Source organism: Melospiza melodia, chromosome 22, assembly GCF_035770615.1.
Source record: "Melospiza melodia melodia isolate bMelMel2 chromosome 22, bMelMel2.pri, whole genome shotgun sequence".
Lineage (NCBI taxonomy): Eukaryota > Metazoa > Chordata > Aves > Passeriformes > Passerellidae > Melospiza > Melospiza melodia.
In genome coordinates this window covers 7,188,976-7,204,320 of record NC_086215.1, presented here as the reverse complement: position 1 = coordinate 7,204,320, position 15,345 = coordinate 7,188,976, and the positions used below count along the sequence as shown (strand labels likewise).

Here is a 15,345-nt window from a genome sequence, read left to right as displayed (position 1 = left end):
AGAAGTTCTTCCTCATGTTGAGGTGGAACTTCTGTTTTACTTTATGGCCATTGCTCCTTGACTGGGTTTTGCTTTTGTAGCTGTACTCTTTATTGACACTTGCTGTTTGGGGTCATCTCAACACAAGCACATTTTAACTGCCAAAAAAAATAGTGGTTATATGAAAGTTTTGTTACACATAGCTTCAGGGTTTCCTGTTTCAGGGAACAGCCCAGCTGACTGTTGAAGACACCTGGGGACATGAGTTAGTGACATGACATGAGCCTGGCAGAGCTGGGGTAACAGCTGAACTCAATGATCTAAGATGTCTTCTCCAACCTAAATTATTCCATGATTTTCCTAAGGGATCTGCATCTTGCTGCCTGCTAGTCTGGCTGGTGGAGAAATGTACACTGCCTTTCATAAGAGAGCTAAAATACAACCATGTTTTGGAAAATGAGCATCACAATTGACATTTGGCCCTAGAAGGAAGAGTATAACCTGCATACTGCCTTCAGTCTGCAGTTTGGAGAAAGTTAGCAGGAAGGGGATGGAGAAGGGATGCTGTTGTGAGGAACAGCAAGCAAGATCTTTTCCTGGTGTCACAAGTCCTGCTCTTGCTGACCCAAACAGCCAGCAATCCTTCACAGATCTCAGCTGCAGGAGCAAAACACCTGAGGTGCCTGAGATGGGGACTGACCCTCCCATCCCCCTGGAGCTGCCTCTGCTCAGCCCCATTTGGGGCCCAGCCACAGCATGTTCTGTGTTCTGCCTTTCATGCACATCATGGCAGGATGTTGCAGTTTTGATTGCTCATATAAAGCAGCTGTGTGTGAGAAAAAGGTATTACAGCCTTGTGTCATGGCAGGGTAATAAAAGATTGAGTGTATTCAACGATTTCGGTGGCTACAGAATTTCCTTGCATTGCAAATGAGAAGACTGTAGTGAATAAACATTAAATGCCTTTAAACCAACAGATGGTATCCTATATACTATGAAAAGTCACTGACAACTGAGACAATTCAATATATCTAACACAATGGTGCTGCATTGAATCACACATTAAAGTAAAATGATGTTTGTAGGGTTGTAAAGAACATCCAGTGTAGTAAGAATTGACTGTAAAGAAGAAGCACGAGCAGCTGTCTGTCTCTGCATTTCCATCCTGACCTTCAGTTCATTCCCCTGAAATTTCAGCTGTGCAACTCTTCCCTGCCACTTTTGCTTAATTGCACAAAAATTTTAAAATAGGGGGAGCCAAGGTGACACCACCAAGCTCTTATTTCTCTATTCAAATTAGAGTCTGAGTCCAGATCTCTTGCACTGAATTGTGCCTGTGCTCACACACAATTCCACAGAGAATGTTGCAGGCAAAATCCTGTGTGTGCTCCTTCATTAAGGATGACTTGTTAGCTTGACTCCAAAACCAGCAGAAAAAATCCAAGTGCAATGGAATTTCTTTTATATAAATGTTATTGAAGAAATAACAACATGTGCCTGTAATCCTTTTGCCATGTAGCACAATTATTTCAAGTAGGTATGCTAATTAAAAGACTAAGGCTGTAAAATCTGGCATCTGTTGTTGGTCCCTGATAATTTTTTTTGTGAGTTCCAGAGCAAAGCTATTGCTTTGTTGCTGGGCTATAAATGGTTTTGGTCATGTACAGCATTTGACACTAATACAAAGTGTGCTAATATCTGTTGAATCCTCTAATTTCTCATTAAGTTACTACTCTGTATTTAAATAGAATAAGATGGAGGGGGAAAAATTGTAATTCTCCGTGTGTGTTTTTAATCAATTGTTTCTGCTTTGCAGGAGAATCAATAGGTACAGAAGTCACTATACTTTATGAATTGGCTCAAAGGTAAGAGTGCAACTGAATGTTTAGCAAAAATATGGTTGTTTCATCAACTGATAAGGATACTCCATGTTCTGTGGCATGTTTAGCTGTTTGGCAGGGCTTTGCTTATTAATATCTATTTTGTTAATAAACCATCCATTGAAAACAGATTAAGGCTTTTTCCCCCACTTCTCACCAAGCAGGTGAGAGGCTGAAAGAGAAACTTGTGCCACCAGGATTGTTCTTTTCATGAACAACAGTAAGCATGTCCACAATCCAGCGTGGTGCACGCTGAGACATTCTCCTGGTGCAGGGGCCAGGGGGGACGGTCCCTCCCTGAGGGTCCCCATGCCCTTGGGGCTGGCTCAGGGTCACTCCTGTGCAGCTCTGCTGAAGTTCATTGTTGTCACAGCTCCTTGATGCTGAAGGTGAAGAGAGCAGGTGTTGTTGTGCTGTGTTTGTTGGTTTTCTGCCAGCCTGGGATTCTTCAGTGCTACAGAAATGCTCAGCTCCCTGTTCAAGGCAGCTTGAGGTCCCCTGAACACAGAGGTGACTGCCTGGTGCTGGAAAATGCAAAGTAGGCTGGAGGGCCAGTGATTGTTCCTGCTGGATTTCAGTCTTGATACAACCTCTGATTTGCAGTGGTTTTTCATGCCCCGTCACATAAATTTACCTGTAAATCACTGTAAATTGGGCATCCTCTGTTCACTTTCCAAAGTCATAGAGTAACTTTTATACTTTAAACCATTTTATTTGGCACAAAAGGAATAATGAGAAGAATGCCACCATGTACCAACATCTGCAGGATGAGTCTCCTGTGCCATCTGCTCTTCACAGCTCATCTGACTTTGATTTGTCAGAGAAGTCTCCTCTTGGCTCACCTGAGCACAGGCATGATCTGGAAGGCCAGCACAGCACACTGCCACTTCTGCCAAGCAAGTTTCCTCCAGGTAATGTTTTTCCCATGGAAGATTTGCTGGATATTGGGAAAAGCTGATAAATAACACACAAGGGAACTAATTAAGAAATAATGAAGAATGTTTGTCTGCCTCAGCTTTCCAGTTCCTTGCATAATCATTGCAGTTTCAGTGATGAGGCACACAGAGATGGCAGCCATCTGAATTACCTTTTTTGAGGCAATATAAAGTGTGTTAGTTTGTGTCCTTGTTGTTTTAAGCTACCAGCTTTTACTTTGCTCCAGACACTCTTTAAATAGACAAGTTCTAAGGTGAAAATTGACAATTGTCAAGAGATTATTATGTGGGAAAGGAGAGATTTTCCAATTTTATAGGAGCCAGTGTTGTGTTTCCTTGAGAATTGTTAAGTGCTGCATAATTAATAAGTGGTGTCATGTTTGACCTGGATAGTTCCACTAAACACAAGTGATGCTTGCAGTACTTTATCGGCAGCAATGAAAATTTAATAGCTGAGCTGGCACATCCTGTTCAGGGAGAAATATTGCAGAGCAAACCAGGAGTGTGTGACATGGATAAACTGACACATCACACACTGACAGGTAGAACAGATCTGCTCCTGAGGAAGGATGAGACTTGCAGCCAGTGGAAGAAAAATTGTAGCAAGAAGGAAAAGGTACAGTAATGAAACTTGATACAGGAGATTTCTTTACTGTGGAGTGCATTGTGTAAGTCAAAGTCAAATTTCTCTCTGAGTTACTCTGGGAGCTTCCTATTGTTGTAAGGAAAAATGTGTGCTGGTGGTGTGTGGAGCTGCATTGCAGACCTTTGGATTCTTTCCTCAGTACAGGGAATGTTTAAGTAGATAAAATTGTTATCTATTCCACTTTTGTAGGAAGAAGAAATCTGAAGAGCCTGAAGTTAAAAAAAGTTAACAAGTTAAAGCTTTAAAGTCTTTAAGTTAGAATGTAGAGTAGGAGTTGTCACTGAATGCATGGTTTGAGCAGTGTATAGGAAAAGAGGTTGTGGAGTCAGATATTCAATATCTGCCATTTTTAACAGCTCTGTGTCATCTTCTAGAATTAACACCCATTAGATCTGACAACAGTACATAGTGTAAAGGAATACAATCATCTGCTCTAAATAAGAAGTGGTCTCTTGCTTTATTTAGAGTTATTAATGGAGCATCTGCAGGAAATTAGAATCCTGAGACAGCGTTTAGAATATTCCATAAAAACTAATGAGAGACTGAGGAAGCAGCTTGAGAGACAAGTAACAGACAAGGAACTAGATCAAGGTAAGAATTCATTTAATGAGAAACTGAATCCATCTTTCCTGCTGAGAGCCTGAGGGATCAAATGCCACTGGAAAGGTTTGGAGCCACTGTTCTCTGTTCTGGTGTTCAGCATCTCTGAAAGCCAAGCTCTGAGGTGGATTTAAAGCTTCTCACAAGCAGCCAGCTTTCACTAAAGATGCTTTTGGAACACCTTTTGAAGCACCTCACCCCTTTATTTTTCTACACTTTGCTTCACTCTCCTTCCCACCTTTTCCCCCATAGGAAAATTGATTAATATGCAATATTACTCTGACTGGAAGCAGGTTATAAATACAGACATACTTTCCTTTTCCTCAGTTCCACTGGTATTGACATTAGATTCATTATGTTTTACATCATCCCCATGATCCATTTCTGTTGTTGTTTAAATGGAGGCAACCTGCACATGGCAGTTTGCTTTCAGGGATAATTTACAGTGATGGAAAGCTGGATAAAAAGCATCCATTTCATTCCTGAAGTATTTACACTGCTGGAAAGGCATTCTGTGCTTGTGAAATAACCACACTGAAACACTTCCAACTCTTTTACAGCTTCATAAAGATTCTGGCAAGGGCATCCATTAATGCAGTGAAAGTATATTTTCTTTATAAACTGTCTTAAGCCTTCCATCTGTCTTCTTGTTGCCTTTGCACATCTACCAATGTGTGCAGGAGAAATTTGGAAAAGTAAAGGAAAAAAAACAGCTACCTGTTAGAACAGCTCCTTTTTGTCACTGTGTTCTTTCAGTTCTTGTTTCTCTCTGTATCAAAGATCTCTTTCATGCTATCAGATATGCACATGCTCTCTTGCTAGTGAGGCTCCTTTTTCCTGATAGATGAGCTTTCTTTGACTTTTGGTGTAAAAAGAAATCCTGAAGTGAAGCTGAGGGGATTCCCAAGGGCAAGTGGGAATGGCTTTAAGCTGAAGGAGGGCAGGTTGAGATGGGAAACTGGGGAGGAAGATGGGATATTGAGGGTGGGCAGGCCCTGGCACAGGGTGCCCAGAGCAGCTGTGGCTGCCCCTGGATCCCTGCAGTGCCCAAGGCCAGGCTGAAGCACTTTGGGACCATGGAAAGTGTCCCTGCCTATGGCAGGGATTGGAACTAATTGAACCTTTCCAACCCAAACCATTCTGTGCCTTGCATTCAACATTTTCGCTTTTAACTGAATGTCCTTAGTTTGTTTTCCTTTAAAACAATTAAGTTGTAACATACTTAATTGTTTATGGCAACCTGCTGAATTCATGATATTGAATTGTTTGTTCAACAGAAGTTATTGCATAGATTTATTCTTATTCTAAGTCTCATAAATATTGTATGGCTGCATATGCACACATCTGCCCACTGTTCTTGCCATGTTATTTTTAATATTTAGATTCTTTAAGTATTTAAATGCCTCTGGGCTTCCAGTATCCTATAAATGACTGAAATGCTGGTAATGACTACATCATTCCTGTAGAGCTGAGGCTTGCAGTGCAAGTAGAACTAAAATAATTGCTTCAATAGTTTCAAATGTTAGGCTTCAAAATAAAATCAAAGGTTTAATTTTGAGTGTCCTAGGTTTCAAATGTTCTTAACAGCAGTGAACATTGAAAGGGGGTTTGTTTGCTGTTTTTAACCCACAAGTTGCTGATGTTTCTACTCAGACTTCTTTTCAGCTTTTGAATGCCTTTATTTTGCTTTCCCTGGGAGTGAATATCTCCTTCCCCATTGCTGTGATTTTCAATAGTGCCTTTCTTTCAGTCAGTGTTTCCTTTGAAACCTTCAAGGTATGCTTCCTTAGCACTCACTTTTTCAGCACAAAACAGAATGAGAACTCAAGTGTATTGCAATTGTGGGCCCTGATGCTCCACTTTCCTCTGGTTAGATGGACCTTTGCCTCTGTGGGGAGAGTAATTGATGTCAGCAGGGCTCTGCACACAAGTAGCAGCCTCAATAGTGGGTCAAATTGTGGGATTGTGGCCCTATTACCACTGGCTCTCCATTATCCCTTATTATGTAAGATAACCAATAGTTATATTCTAAAGCCTTTCAGTAGAACTGCAATAGCATAACTTTTCAAATAGGATAAAGCTGGGTGATGGGCAATAAATTAAATTAGAATCAAGATGAGACCATCAAGCCTTGCCACTTCAACTTGGATTGCTTTGTTAGAGTCTGAAAGGAGAAAGCCTTTTGAGTTCACATAGCTGCCTCAACTCTTTAACATATAGATAGTAAAATGCCATTAGTGCCAGGCTTCCAGAGCCTTTGAGTCTTTCAGCAGTGACAAGAGGTTCATATCATGGCACACTACATCCCAGTTAGGTAGTGGGTAAAAGCTTCAATTGGGATTACAATAAAATGAGATTACTCAGAGGAAGTGCAGCACATCAAATTGAATTGAACTGCCAGAGCTGAAAGGCATCCTCCTCATACATTCAGCTAATTTTTTCTGCCAGCTGGTTATTTCTCTATTAACCAAATAGTTGACACTCATGTACTTATCTCAGGCTTTAAAGCGGGAGATACTGGGATAACCAATCAGCTGAAAAATGCTCTTAATTCTGGTGGGTCCTGAAGTGTTTTAATGACCATAAGAAGGTCACAAAGGGCAATAACAATGACTTGAGTTGCATTTCAGAGGCAGCACCTTGGCAGTGGGATGTGGCACTTTGCAGGCTGTGCTGCACCAGTGCAGTGCACTGGGGATTGCCTGGGCTGGGGTTTAACTGCTGGTTACAGGATTTAACACTTAGAGTCACCTGCCTGGTGCAGCAAGGTCCTCAGAGCAGGATTCATCACCCTGATGTTTGTCAAAGTCAGACATTTCACTCCTGCCAGTTACCCAGAGCTTCTTGTGGAGGCCGTGGAGGGAAATCCAGCCCTTGGAGCACAGGGGATCTCATCCTCAGAGATGAGAGGAGAGGGGACACAGGGTGAGTTGAGCTCTGGAGGGGCCTGTTCCTCCCCATGGCTGCTGAGGGGTGATCAGGACTGGCTTATTTATCTAAATGTTAGAAACACGGATTTAAGAGGGATAAATCTTCATCCCTGTGATCATAAATGGGCTCTGAGTTTGTAATCTGAGGCCAGGACAGTGACTCCAGCCTTGTGCTGGATCTCTCACCAGACTGTTTACAAGCCTCCCTCCATTAACCCCTGTGGATTAGCTGGTAGAATCCCATTGTTCTCTCACTAAATACAATGGACTATGAGCAGAGGAAGACTAAAATACATGGTAAACCCTCCTACAGTTTTCTTTTCAAATCATGGCAATGTCACAAAATACTCCCGCATTTTGTCCTATTGGGATTTTAGCTGATAGGTGAAGACTGCCAGGGATAATTCTGCAATTTTAGTAATGGTTGCCCAGCAATGAGAGGCACTTGTGCTGCACTGGGCTTTGGATTACTTGGCATTAACCTGAGCTGACTTTTAGCCTGTAGTGATAACCTTCAAAATATATAGAGGAGAAATAGCTTTTATAGCATGTTTTTCTGCAATTTTTTAAATTGTTCTTGTCTGGAAAGTTTAATCTTTAATGACCTAGAGATGACTCATAAATCATCTTTTATGTATATATTTATAGGTTCTGCAAACATTTTTATCCATGGCTCAGAGCAGCATAATTCCCTGACTTCTGAAATACATTTCCTGAGGAAGCAAAATCAAGTTCTGAATGCAATGCTAGCAAAAGGATCTAGAGGTAAAAATGTAAACTGTTCTTTACAGGAGTAGCCTGCAACTCATCCCAGATCAGGAAACAATAAAATATTCACAGTCCACTCATTAAATTGACTTAACCATTCTTTGCACCCCTGAAATTCCATGCTCAACCATAAACATTCAAGCTGGGATTAGCAATAATGGAGTAGCAGCTGGATAGTCTCTGAAAAAGCTGATTTAGTTAAAAATCAAGGCCTTAGTGCATTGTGGGCATTGCAGATACCTTGTGTTTATTCTTGTTTCAGATAAACAAAAGGAAAATGAAAAGTTAAGAGAATCTCTTTCTAAGAAGGATGCAGTCATTGAGCATCTTCATGAGGACCATGAATGCATGAAGAAAGAGAACGAAAAGTTGCAAAAACAAATCTGCCAGAAGGAAGATGAAATCAGATACCTGACATGTCAAATTTACAGCAGTCGCAATGAACTGAACAGGTATTGATTGTGTTCACATTTAAAAATTCATTTAGAGAAGAATTTGTCAGTGTGACAGGCATCTGTTTAGCCATAGCCATTAATATTAATGAGGGGCATGGATATGTTCAAAAGGCAGGGGAAGAATTATGGAGGGAAAGAGGAATGGATTTTAGATTTTGAAAAAAAAAAAAAATCAGAATTTAACCCAGCTGTTTATTGGGACTTAACAGATTGCAAACAGAAATTAATGTAAAGCAACATCAGATCTCTGAGAATGAGAAGTTGCTGCAGTCGCTGCGGACGGAGATCAAGGTGTATGAGAAGCTGGAAGAAGCAAGAAGGAAGGGGACAGGTACAAATGCACAGCTGGCTCTGTGCCCTTTGCCCCTGCACCTCCTCCCTCTGAACGTGCTCTTGTCAAAGGCCAGGAGGGCTGGGTCACTGTTCCTGTGCTCCTGCTTGTGTCTGCCCTGCAAAGAGATCTGACGACCTCCTGCTCAGATGCTTTCTCCTTGGGGGGGCTGCAAGCCTGAGCTGTGTCAGATGTTGACCACACACCCCCAAGTTTCCTTTATCTTTTTAGCTAAGCTAAAAACCAGAATTGAAGACTTAGTGGCTCAGGCTGGATGAGTTTCCTGGGGATCTTAGATATTTATTTGTTATCTAAAATCCTGCTGCTGCATCCTTGCAGGTCCTGCTTGCCCAGGTACCTTCTCCTGAAGGTGGAAGGAGAGGCTTCTCCCTGGGGCTGGCAGAAGTGCTAGCACTGCTTTCTGAATTAGGTGTTTAATAATTTCATGTCCACTTTGCTGTCACTGGAAATTAGAGGAGGACTGGAGCTCCCCTGAGTTCTCCCTCCCCCTTTGAAGCTGTGCCACCAGGTAGCTGTTGGTGTGCTGAGGTAAAGAGTGGGATGCTTTCATTGCTGAAAAACCCTTACCACATCCAGCAAATTTCCCACTGGAAGTTGTTAAAAGTTGATTTTTTTCTCCCTGCTGCTCCATGTTATGCCCTGCAGCCGCTGGTTTTGCTGCCTGGCTGAAGCAGAAGAGCCCTGTAGGGATGGGGCTTTGAGGCAGAGCTCAGGGGTGGAAGGGATTCTCCTTGCAGAGCTCCTCATGTCATTAGGGAGTGGCAGCACCCTCCTGATGCAGCTGAACCCCTTCCCTGTCTGGAGAACACCCTGAACAGTTGGATTTCAGCAGGAAGCAATGCAGGGAGTTGTTTGTGTACTGATCTCTTTCTGTGAGAAGGCAAACACAGCCCTTGCTTTTCTCAGGTTCAGATTTGTTCCTCTGGTTGCCAGGTGATCACTGTTTTCTTTTTCCTTTGGTGTACAAAATTAAACTCCCAGTTCTACTCCATCCCTCCTCCACACTCTGATGTTCCCCGTTTCTTTTCCTTTCCCCACAGTGTGCATTACTGCACTTCACATTTTGTAAATCCTCTTCATTCTCCTTTTATCTCATTTTTTAGCTTTTGCCATGAGACATAGTAGCTTTTATGGACAAAGTAAAAAAAAATGTTCAGCCCTTTAAATCTTTCAAGAGTAGAAGCAATTAAGACATGCTTTTTTTTTTTGGTCAAACCATTATCTTAATGCTGTTTGTAGTTAATTCTTAATATTGAGGATAGCACTGACTATAACTTACTTGCTGAGTGCTCTGGTGGGTAATATTATTTTAATTATTAGAGATATTTGAGTGTTTCTTTTGAAATTGTCTCAGATCCCAGATGTGATGCCTCAGAAGAATTCCAGAAAGATCAGAAGAATCCACTGGATTTACACGAGCTGCTGGCTGAAATCCAGAGCCTGCGAGTGCAGCTGGAGAGGAGCATTGACACCAACAAGTCTTTGCATGAAAAATTAGAGGAGCAGCTTTCCAAAGGGAAGAGAGAGGAAATGGGCCCAGTGTCAGCTGTTAATATCAACTGTGTGTTGAAGGCAGGCTCTCAGCCCTGTGCAGGATTGGATGGTACTGTGCTCTGTGTGCTTTTGGCTACTGCACAACCTGTGCCTCTTACAGCCTTAATCAATGTCAGCTCTCCTCAAACCTCTCTGCTGTTAGAGCAGGGTGTGAAGTGCACACTGCACTGTCCTAGAGCTGCTGGTGCTTCTTTTGCATCCAAGCAAAGCATTTGCAGAGTCTCTGGGCTGGGAGGATGCCTGCAGTGAATTGCCAAAAATTCTGCTTACCTGGAGGGTTCTTTTTTCACTGCTGAGCTCTGTAGTGTTTGCTAAGGGTGAGTGTGTATTACTCAGGAATGATCAATAAGTGCACTAAATGGGCTCTGGATAAATCAGTTGTCCCCTCTTTGCCCTTGAGGAATGTTTTACCTTTATTTCAATCACTGTTAAGTGATGCTGTTTTAGCAAATAAAGGAAAGTGTAGTGTTTACACCCAGGGTTAGGTTATTGTTCCAGTATTGATGTTCATGGGATACAGAGGGCACTGGAATCTTCCTCCTTAAAGTGCTGTACACAATAAAAGCTTTCCCTACATCCAGATAAAACCACATGGACCAGAAAGATTCCTTGCAATGTCAGCAGCTGAGTTTTTTACCTGTGCTTTTCTCATAGGTGCTTAGGGAATGTGGAAGTTCTGAAGGAGGAATAGAGAGACAATCTTTAGTCTGGTACAGCTGAAAAAAGTGTCCTAGTGCTTGTGGAGTTAATGGGAAGCTTATATTTGTTAATAAAATATGTTAATCAGGATATATTTTAGATTTTTTACCTATAGTTTGATTTTGGGAGATACCTAGAATTTGGATGGATGCTCAGGTATAAAAGTAGGTAAATACTGGAAGATCCATGGCATGACACTAAAAAAAATTAGCTGGTTTTCCCAGCTTCCAAAGGCCAAGTGTAGCATCAGCAATAATAGAATTGAAGAGCTTGGAAGGGTTTTAAAAATCTAATAATACAGCTTTCCTTCTCCCTTTTATATGTAGAAAATTTCTGCAACTGCCCTGCTGCCAGGAGGAACATTGGTGAGCAGAACGGACACTGCATTTCAGCAGAGAACCCAGGTACACCCAGCCCTGTTCAACAGCAGCCGAGTACAAATTAATGTTTTTTTTTTTTTTTAGTATGAGGATAAAAACCTGTAGGAGTGTCGGGGGGTAGGACAGCGGGATGGATGGAGACGAGAGATCTCTGCAGCCAGGGCTGGAACTTGGGGTTTATTGCAAAGGGCCTGGGTGCAGGGCCCTGCTGGGAGCTGCCAGCCACAGCTCAGAGCAGGCCTGAGAGAAGAGAGGGGGAGAGAGGATGAGAGGGTGGGAGAGTAAAAGGGTAAGAGAGCAATGTTCTCTATTGTATTGTTACAATACAATAAATCTTCTGTGTTGAATATTATAATTCTCACTAACTAATCTACTACAACATACAAATCTTGTAGTGTTTACATACAGCCTATAAGAATCATTACATTACCATACTGTGCTACACTTTAAACCCTAAAAACTCCTCTTTGGGCCCCTTCAGCCAAGCTGTAGGGTCTGCTCTGACCCTTGGGCCTGTCTGCAAGCAGAGGGTGTTGTTCCATCCAAAGGGGATCACCTTCAGTTGGCCACACCATTGTTTTCCAGTTGTTCAGTAACTGAGGTATCTCAAAGCTTGCTTTCATGTCAATCTCACTTACAGTTTCCATATTCTCAAAATCTTTTGCCAGACAGTCATATTTATAAGGCTTTCCTGTTTCATCTTCAACAAAAAACCAACCTGATTTTTGTGTCCCAGGTGCTGAGGCGGCCCCTAAGGGAGATGTGGACAGGGCCTCTGTGTGCAGCAGCAGCTCCAGCAGGACGTGCACCCCACGCCTGGTGCCCGGGCACCGCATGTGGGCCGACAGGAACGGGCGGCACGTGCTGGGCCTCATCGAGGACTACGAGGCCCTGAGGAAACACATCTCAGAGGGACAGCAGGTGCTGGAACACATGGAGATGGCTCTCAGAGAGCTCACTGGCACCCAGCTGCTGCAGGAGCCTGGAGTAAAGGCGAGTATCATTCTCTGGATCTGGATTGAAGGCACTCGAGGTGGTAGTTCATGCTCGGACTCAGGTGTTTATTATTTCTTATCAGTAAAAGTCTCACTGCTGTGAGTTTGGCAGCTTTTCATTAGAAGGCTCAAAATGGCCAACAAACTCTTGGTACAAGGTCTTTTAAGACTAAACTGACACATGGATTATTTCCCCTTTTAACCCAATAACTGATCCCACAGAGCCCCCAATGCAGACTTTCCTGCCCAATTACAAAACCGCCCAAACCCATGGACAAGAAGCATGAAGAAGAAACCCAGGACAACACCCTGTGCCCTCCATCTTACTTCCACCCACAACATACTAAAAATCCCCAAACCTAAATTCTCACCAAGTGATACACCCACACTACTCTCTATAATCTGTTTCACACTTTTGTGGGTTCTAGTTTATCTTGAAGTCTGGGAAACTTTCTCCATGGATGACGGTCAAAGTCAGCGCTCCTCTGGGGGTCAGGGTACCCCAGAGCTGACAGGGAAATATTCCCAGTGCCCTGGGTTTCCACAGGTGAGCACTGAAATCCTCTAAAGAAGGGTGGATTTTACCCAGAGGTGCAAAGTGCTGTGAAGGGAAGAACTGACTGAATAACTCAGGATGGCTCAAGCTTGGCACAGTCATTGTCTAGATGGACTCAGTGGGATTCTGAGGTAGTTAATTCTAGGCCTTTAAGCAATCTCACTTTCAGTTTTGGCTTTAAATGAGGTAAAACTGCTTGGTTTTGCTCTGGAAGTTGGTGTTTGTTGTGCTGGAAATGATAAAAAAGCCAAACAAAAGAAGCAGCTGAAAACTTCAGGTAAAAATCGAAAATGCTGTAGAAAGCGTTTAACTAGGGGTGTGTAAAAGTAACCTAAGAATAAAAAGAATTAGGATTTTCATATAATGAAGGCTTGAGCTAAACCCAGGAAATATGAGACAATTAAAAGAAATGTGATACAGAGCTGGTAAAGTTCCCCCCTTAGTTAAATTCAGCCTCTTAGTAACACCAGGTTATAACTGTACATTAAAGATTGATGTATGCTGATGAGGCTTGTTTCATATTACATTCATATTTCAGGGAAGATTTTTTAATATTTTTCCACTTCCTAGTTATCAGTTGAACATTTAACAATATCATAAACTTGTCCAAAAACCTGAATATTTCATTAATGATCAAATACTGTCTTGTAGGACTCAGAGAAGCATCCTTTCTTCATTCTCTGACAGTTCTAGCACTCATGGTGCTCTTGCTGCATCTTAAGGATGTTTAACCAATAAAATGTTTATTTTGTCTTGAATAACCTCAGTCCTTTTTGTCTAGAATAGGAGAACCTAGTTAGTGTTTACTTCTGCTAATTTTCTCTTACGTAATATTAATTTTTGGACACAGTTAATGATGGCTTATTTGGGGTGGCTTGGAAAGACACATTTGCCTACAAGCTTCAATTAAAGGGAAGGAACAATCTGTGCACATCTGTGGCATCTAATAAGGAGCTAAGAAACTTAAACCCCAGCAGGAAGGGCCTGGATCAGGCATGGAAAACAGCAGCCAGTGGTAAAAATAATGAAGCACTGGCATGGAGGGTGCTCAGAGACACTGACTGGAGGCAATTTTGAGGATGGATTATGCCAATGTTTAAAAAAGTCCATGTAATGCTTCCCTGCCTGGGAGAAGGAAAGGAAACTAAGTGTCTAATGAAGGTCTTTTTCACCCCTATGATTTTATGATAATATAAATGCTGTAAAAAGCATGCTTGCTGCTCTTCAGAAAACAGAAGGTCTTAACTGCAGGGATAAATTCGTGCTACTTATTTCTGCAGTTATAATTAGTGAAGCTGTTGAAGGTGCAGTCTGCAACAATTCTGAAATTCTTTTTGTGATATCACATGTGTGCTCACGCAGTCAAATGATGCCTGAATGACACTTAAGACTCTCTGAAGTATCATATATTTCCCAATGACCTAGTTAACATACTGATAATGACTGAAAAAGTGATCTCTCTAAGTTTTTAACTTGTTTTGTTGGTGTAAAGATAAAAGCAGTAAGTTTCACAATTTGCAGTTTCCCATCAAGCCTTACATCACTGAAGTTTCAGACTACTTAGCAAATGGGATATTTTATGTGACAGGAGGATTCTGGTTTGATAACAATGCTAAATAAATATTCAGATTGTATCCTGCATGGGGCAGGAACTGCAAATGCTTTTTTTTTCATTACCCTTCCCCCTTCTGTAGCACCATTGCTTTGGTAATTCATTTGCTCCCCTCACATTCTTTCCCTCCTTTATTTCACATTTATGCAATTTCTTCCATTTGGTTTCTCATCTGTCAGCAGAGGAAAACATTTTATGTGTACCCTGATAGTTATTTTAGCATTAAATGGAACAGTTTAAAGGGTCTGCTAAGGAAGAAACATCTATATTGCTTAAATTGATGTCTGTAATCATTGACTTTCAAATAACATGACACAAAATGCAAATGAAGAAAGAAGACAGTTGCCAAGTGTTACCATGTGGCATAGCAAATCTAGTAAATATAATCTATTGTTAATCATGGTTATTGATTAGGATAAATCCCCTCCCTCACTGAAATTCTCAGATAATACATAATTCAGCAGCCTTTGTTAACTAACAGATTAGTTTTTATGGCACACAATGGCTGTGTACATTATCTTAACTATGAAATCACACCAGCTGGATTAAACCCATTAATTAAGATTACATTTTCATAATGGTTTAAGTATAAAATATAAAATGTCTCTAATCCTGTGATACAGGTACCAGAACAGGCATCCCTGCATGGCTTTTCCACAAGCACCCACACAGTACAGCAGATTTTGGAAGAGGCTTCACGTTCCCTGAAGCTTCTCTGGAGAGTTTCCCTTCCCCTGAAAGCTGCTCATGGTACTGCTCAGGGCATCCAGGTACTGCTGGGCTTCACCTGGCCTGGGCTGGGGGTTTGGGGTGGTTTTTTGGACTTTGGGAATGTCTCCAGGAGGATGCACCAGTCACAGATGTGTCATTTTGGAGAATCGTGCCCCCAGTCTCCAGCCACATGGATTTAAAGTAAGGCTGAGTATGTCCTGGTGATGTTGCATGGCCAGGTGTTCATTTACAGCATCCTTTTTAATAAAAATGGAATATCTAATCCTGTTACA

At 41.8% G+C, this 15,345-nt stretch overlaps 1 protein-coding gene across 5 annotated transcripts in view; it reads left to right on the top strand.

The window, feature by feature from the left end:
* The window catches only part of CDK5RAP2 (CDK5 regulatory subunit associated protein 2), a 71,254-nt gene that overhangs the window by 49,637 nt on the left and 6,272 nt on the right, over window positions 1–15,345 (top strand). For 3 of the 5 annotated variants that reach the window (XM_063174296.1, XM_063174293.1, XM_063174297.1), the window contains 10 exons: window positions 1,796–1,844; window positions 2,586–2,770; window positions 3,906–4,031; window positions 7,619–7,735; window positions 8,001–8,190; window positions 8,403–8,524; window positions 9,900–10,148; window positions 11,125–11,202; window positions 11,915–12,171; window positions 14,965–15,111. In XM_063174296.1, coding sequence (XP_063030366.1) covers window positions 1,796–1,844; window positions 2,586–2,770; window positions 3,906–4,031; window positions 7,619–7,735; window positions 8,001–8,190; window positions 8,403–8,524; window positions 9,900–10,148; window positions 11,125–11,202; window positions 11,915–12,171; window positions 14,965–15,111 — 1,520 coding nt within the window. The remainder of the gene's footprint in view (window positions 1–1,795; window positions 1,845–2,585; window positions 2,771–3,905; window positions 4,032–7,618; window positions 7,736–8,000; window positions 8,191–8,402; window positions 8,525–9,899; window positions 10,149–11,124; window positions 11,203–11,914; window positions 12,172–14,964; window positions 15,112–15,345) is intronic. The other 2 variants (XM_063174294.1, XM_063174295.1) reach the window with 2 other exon arrangements.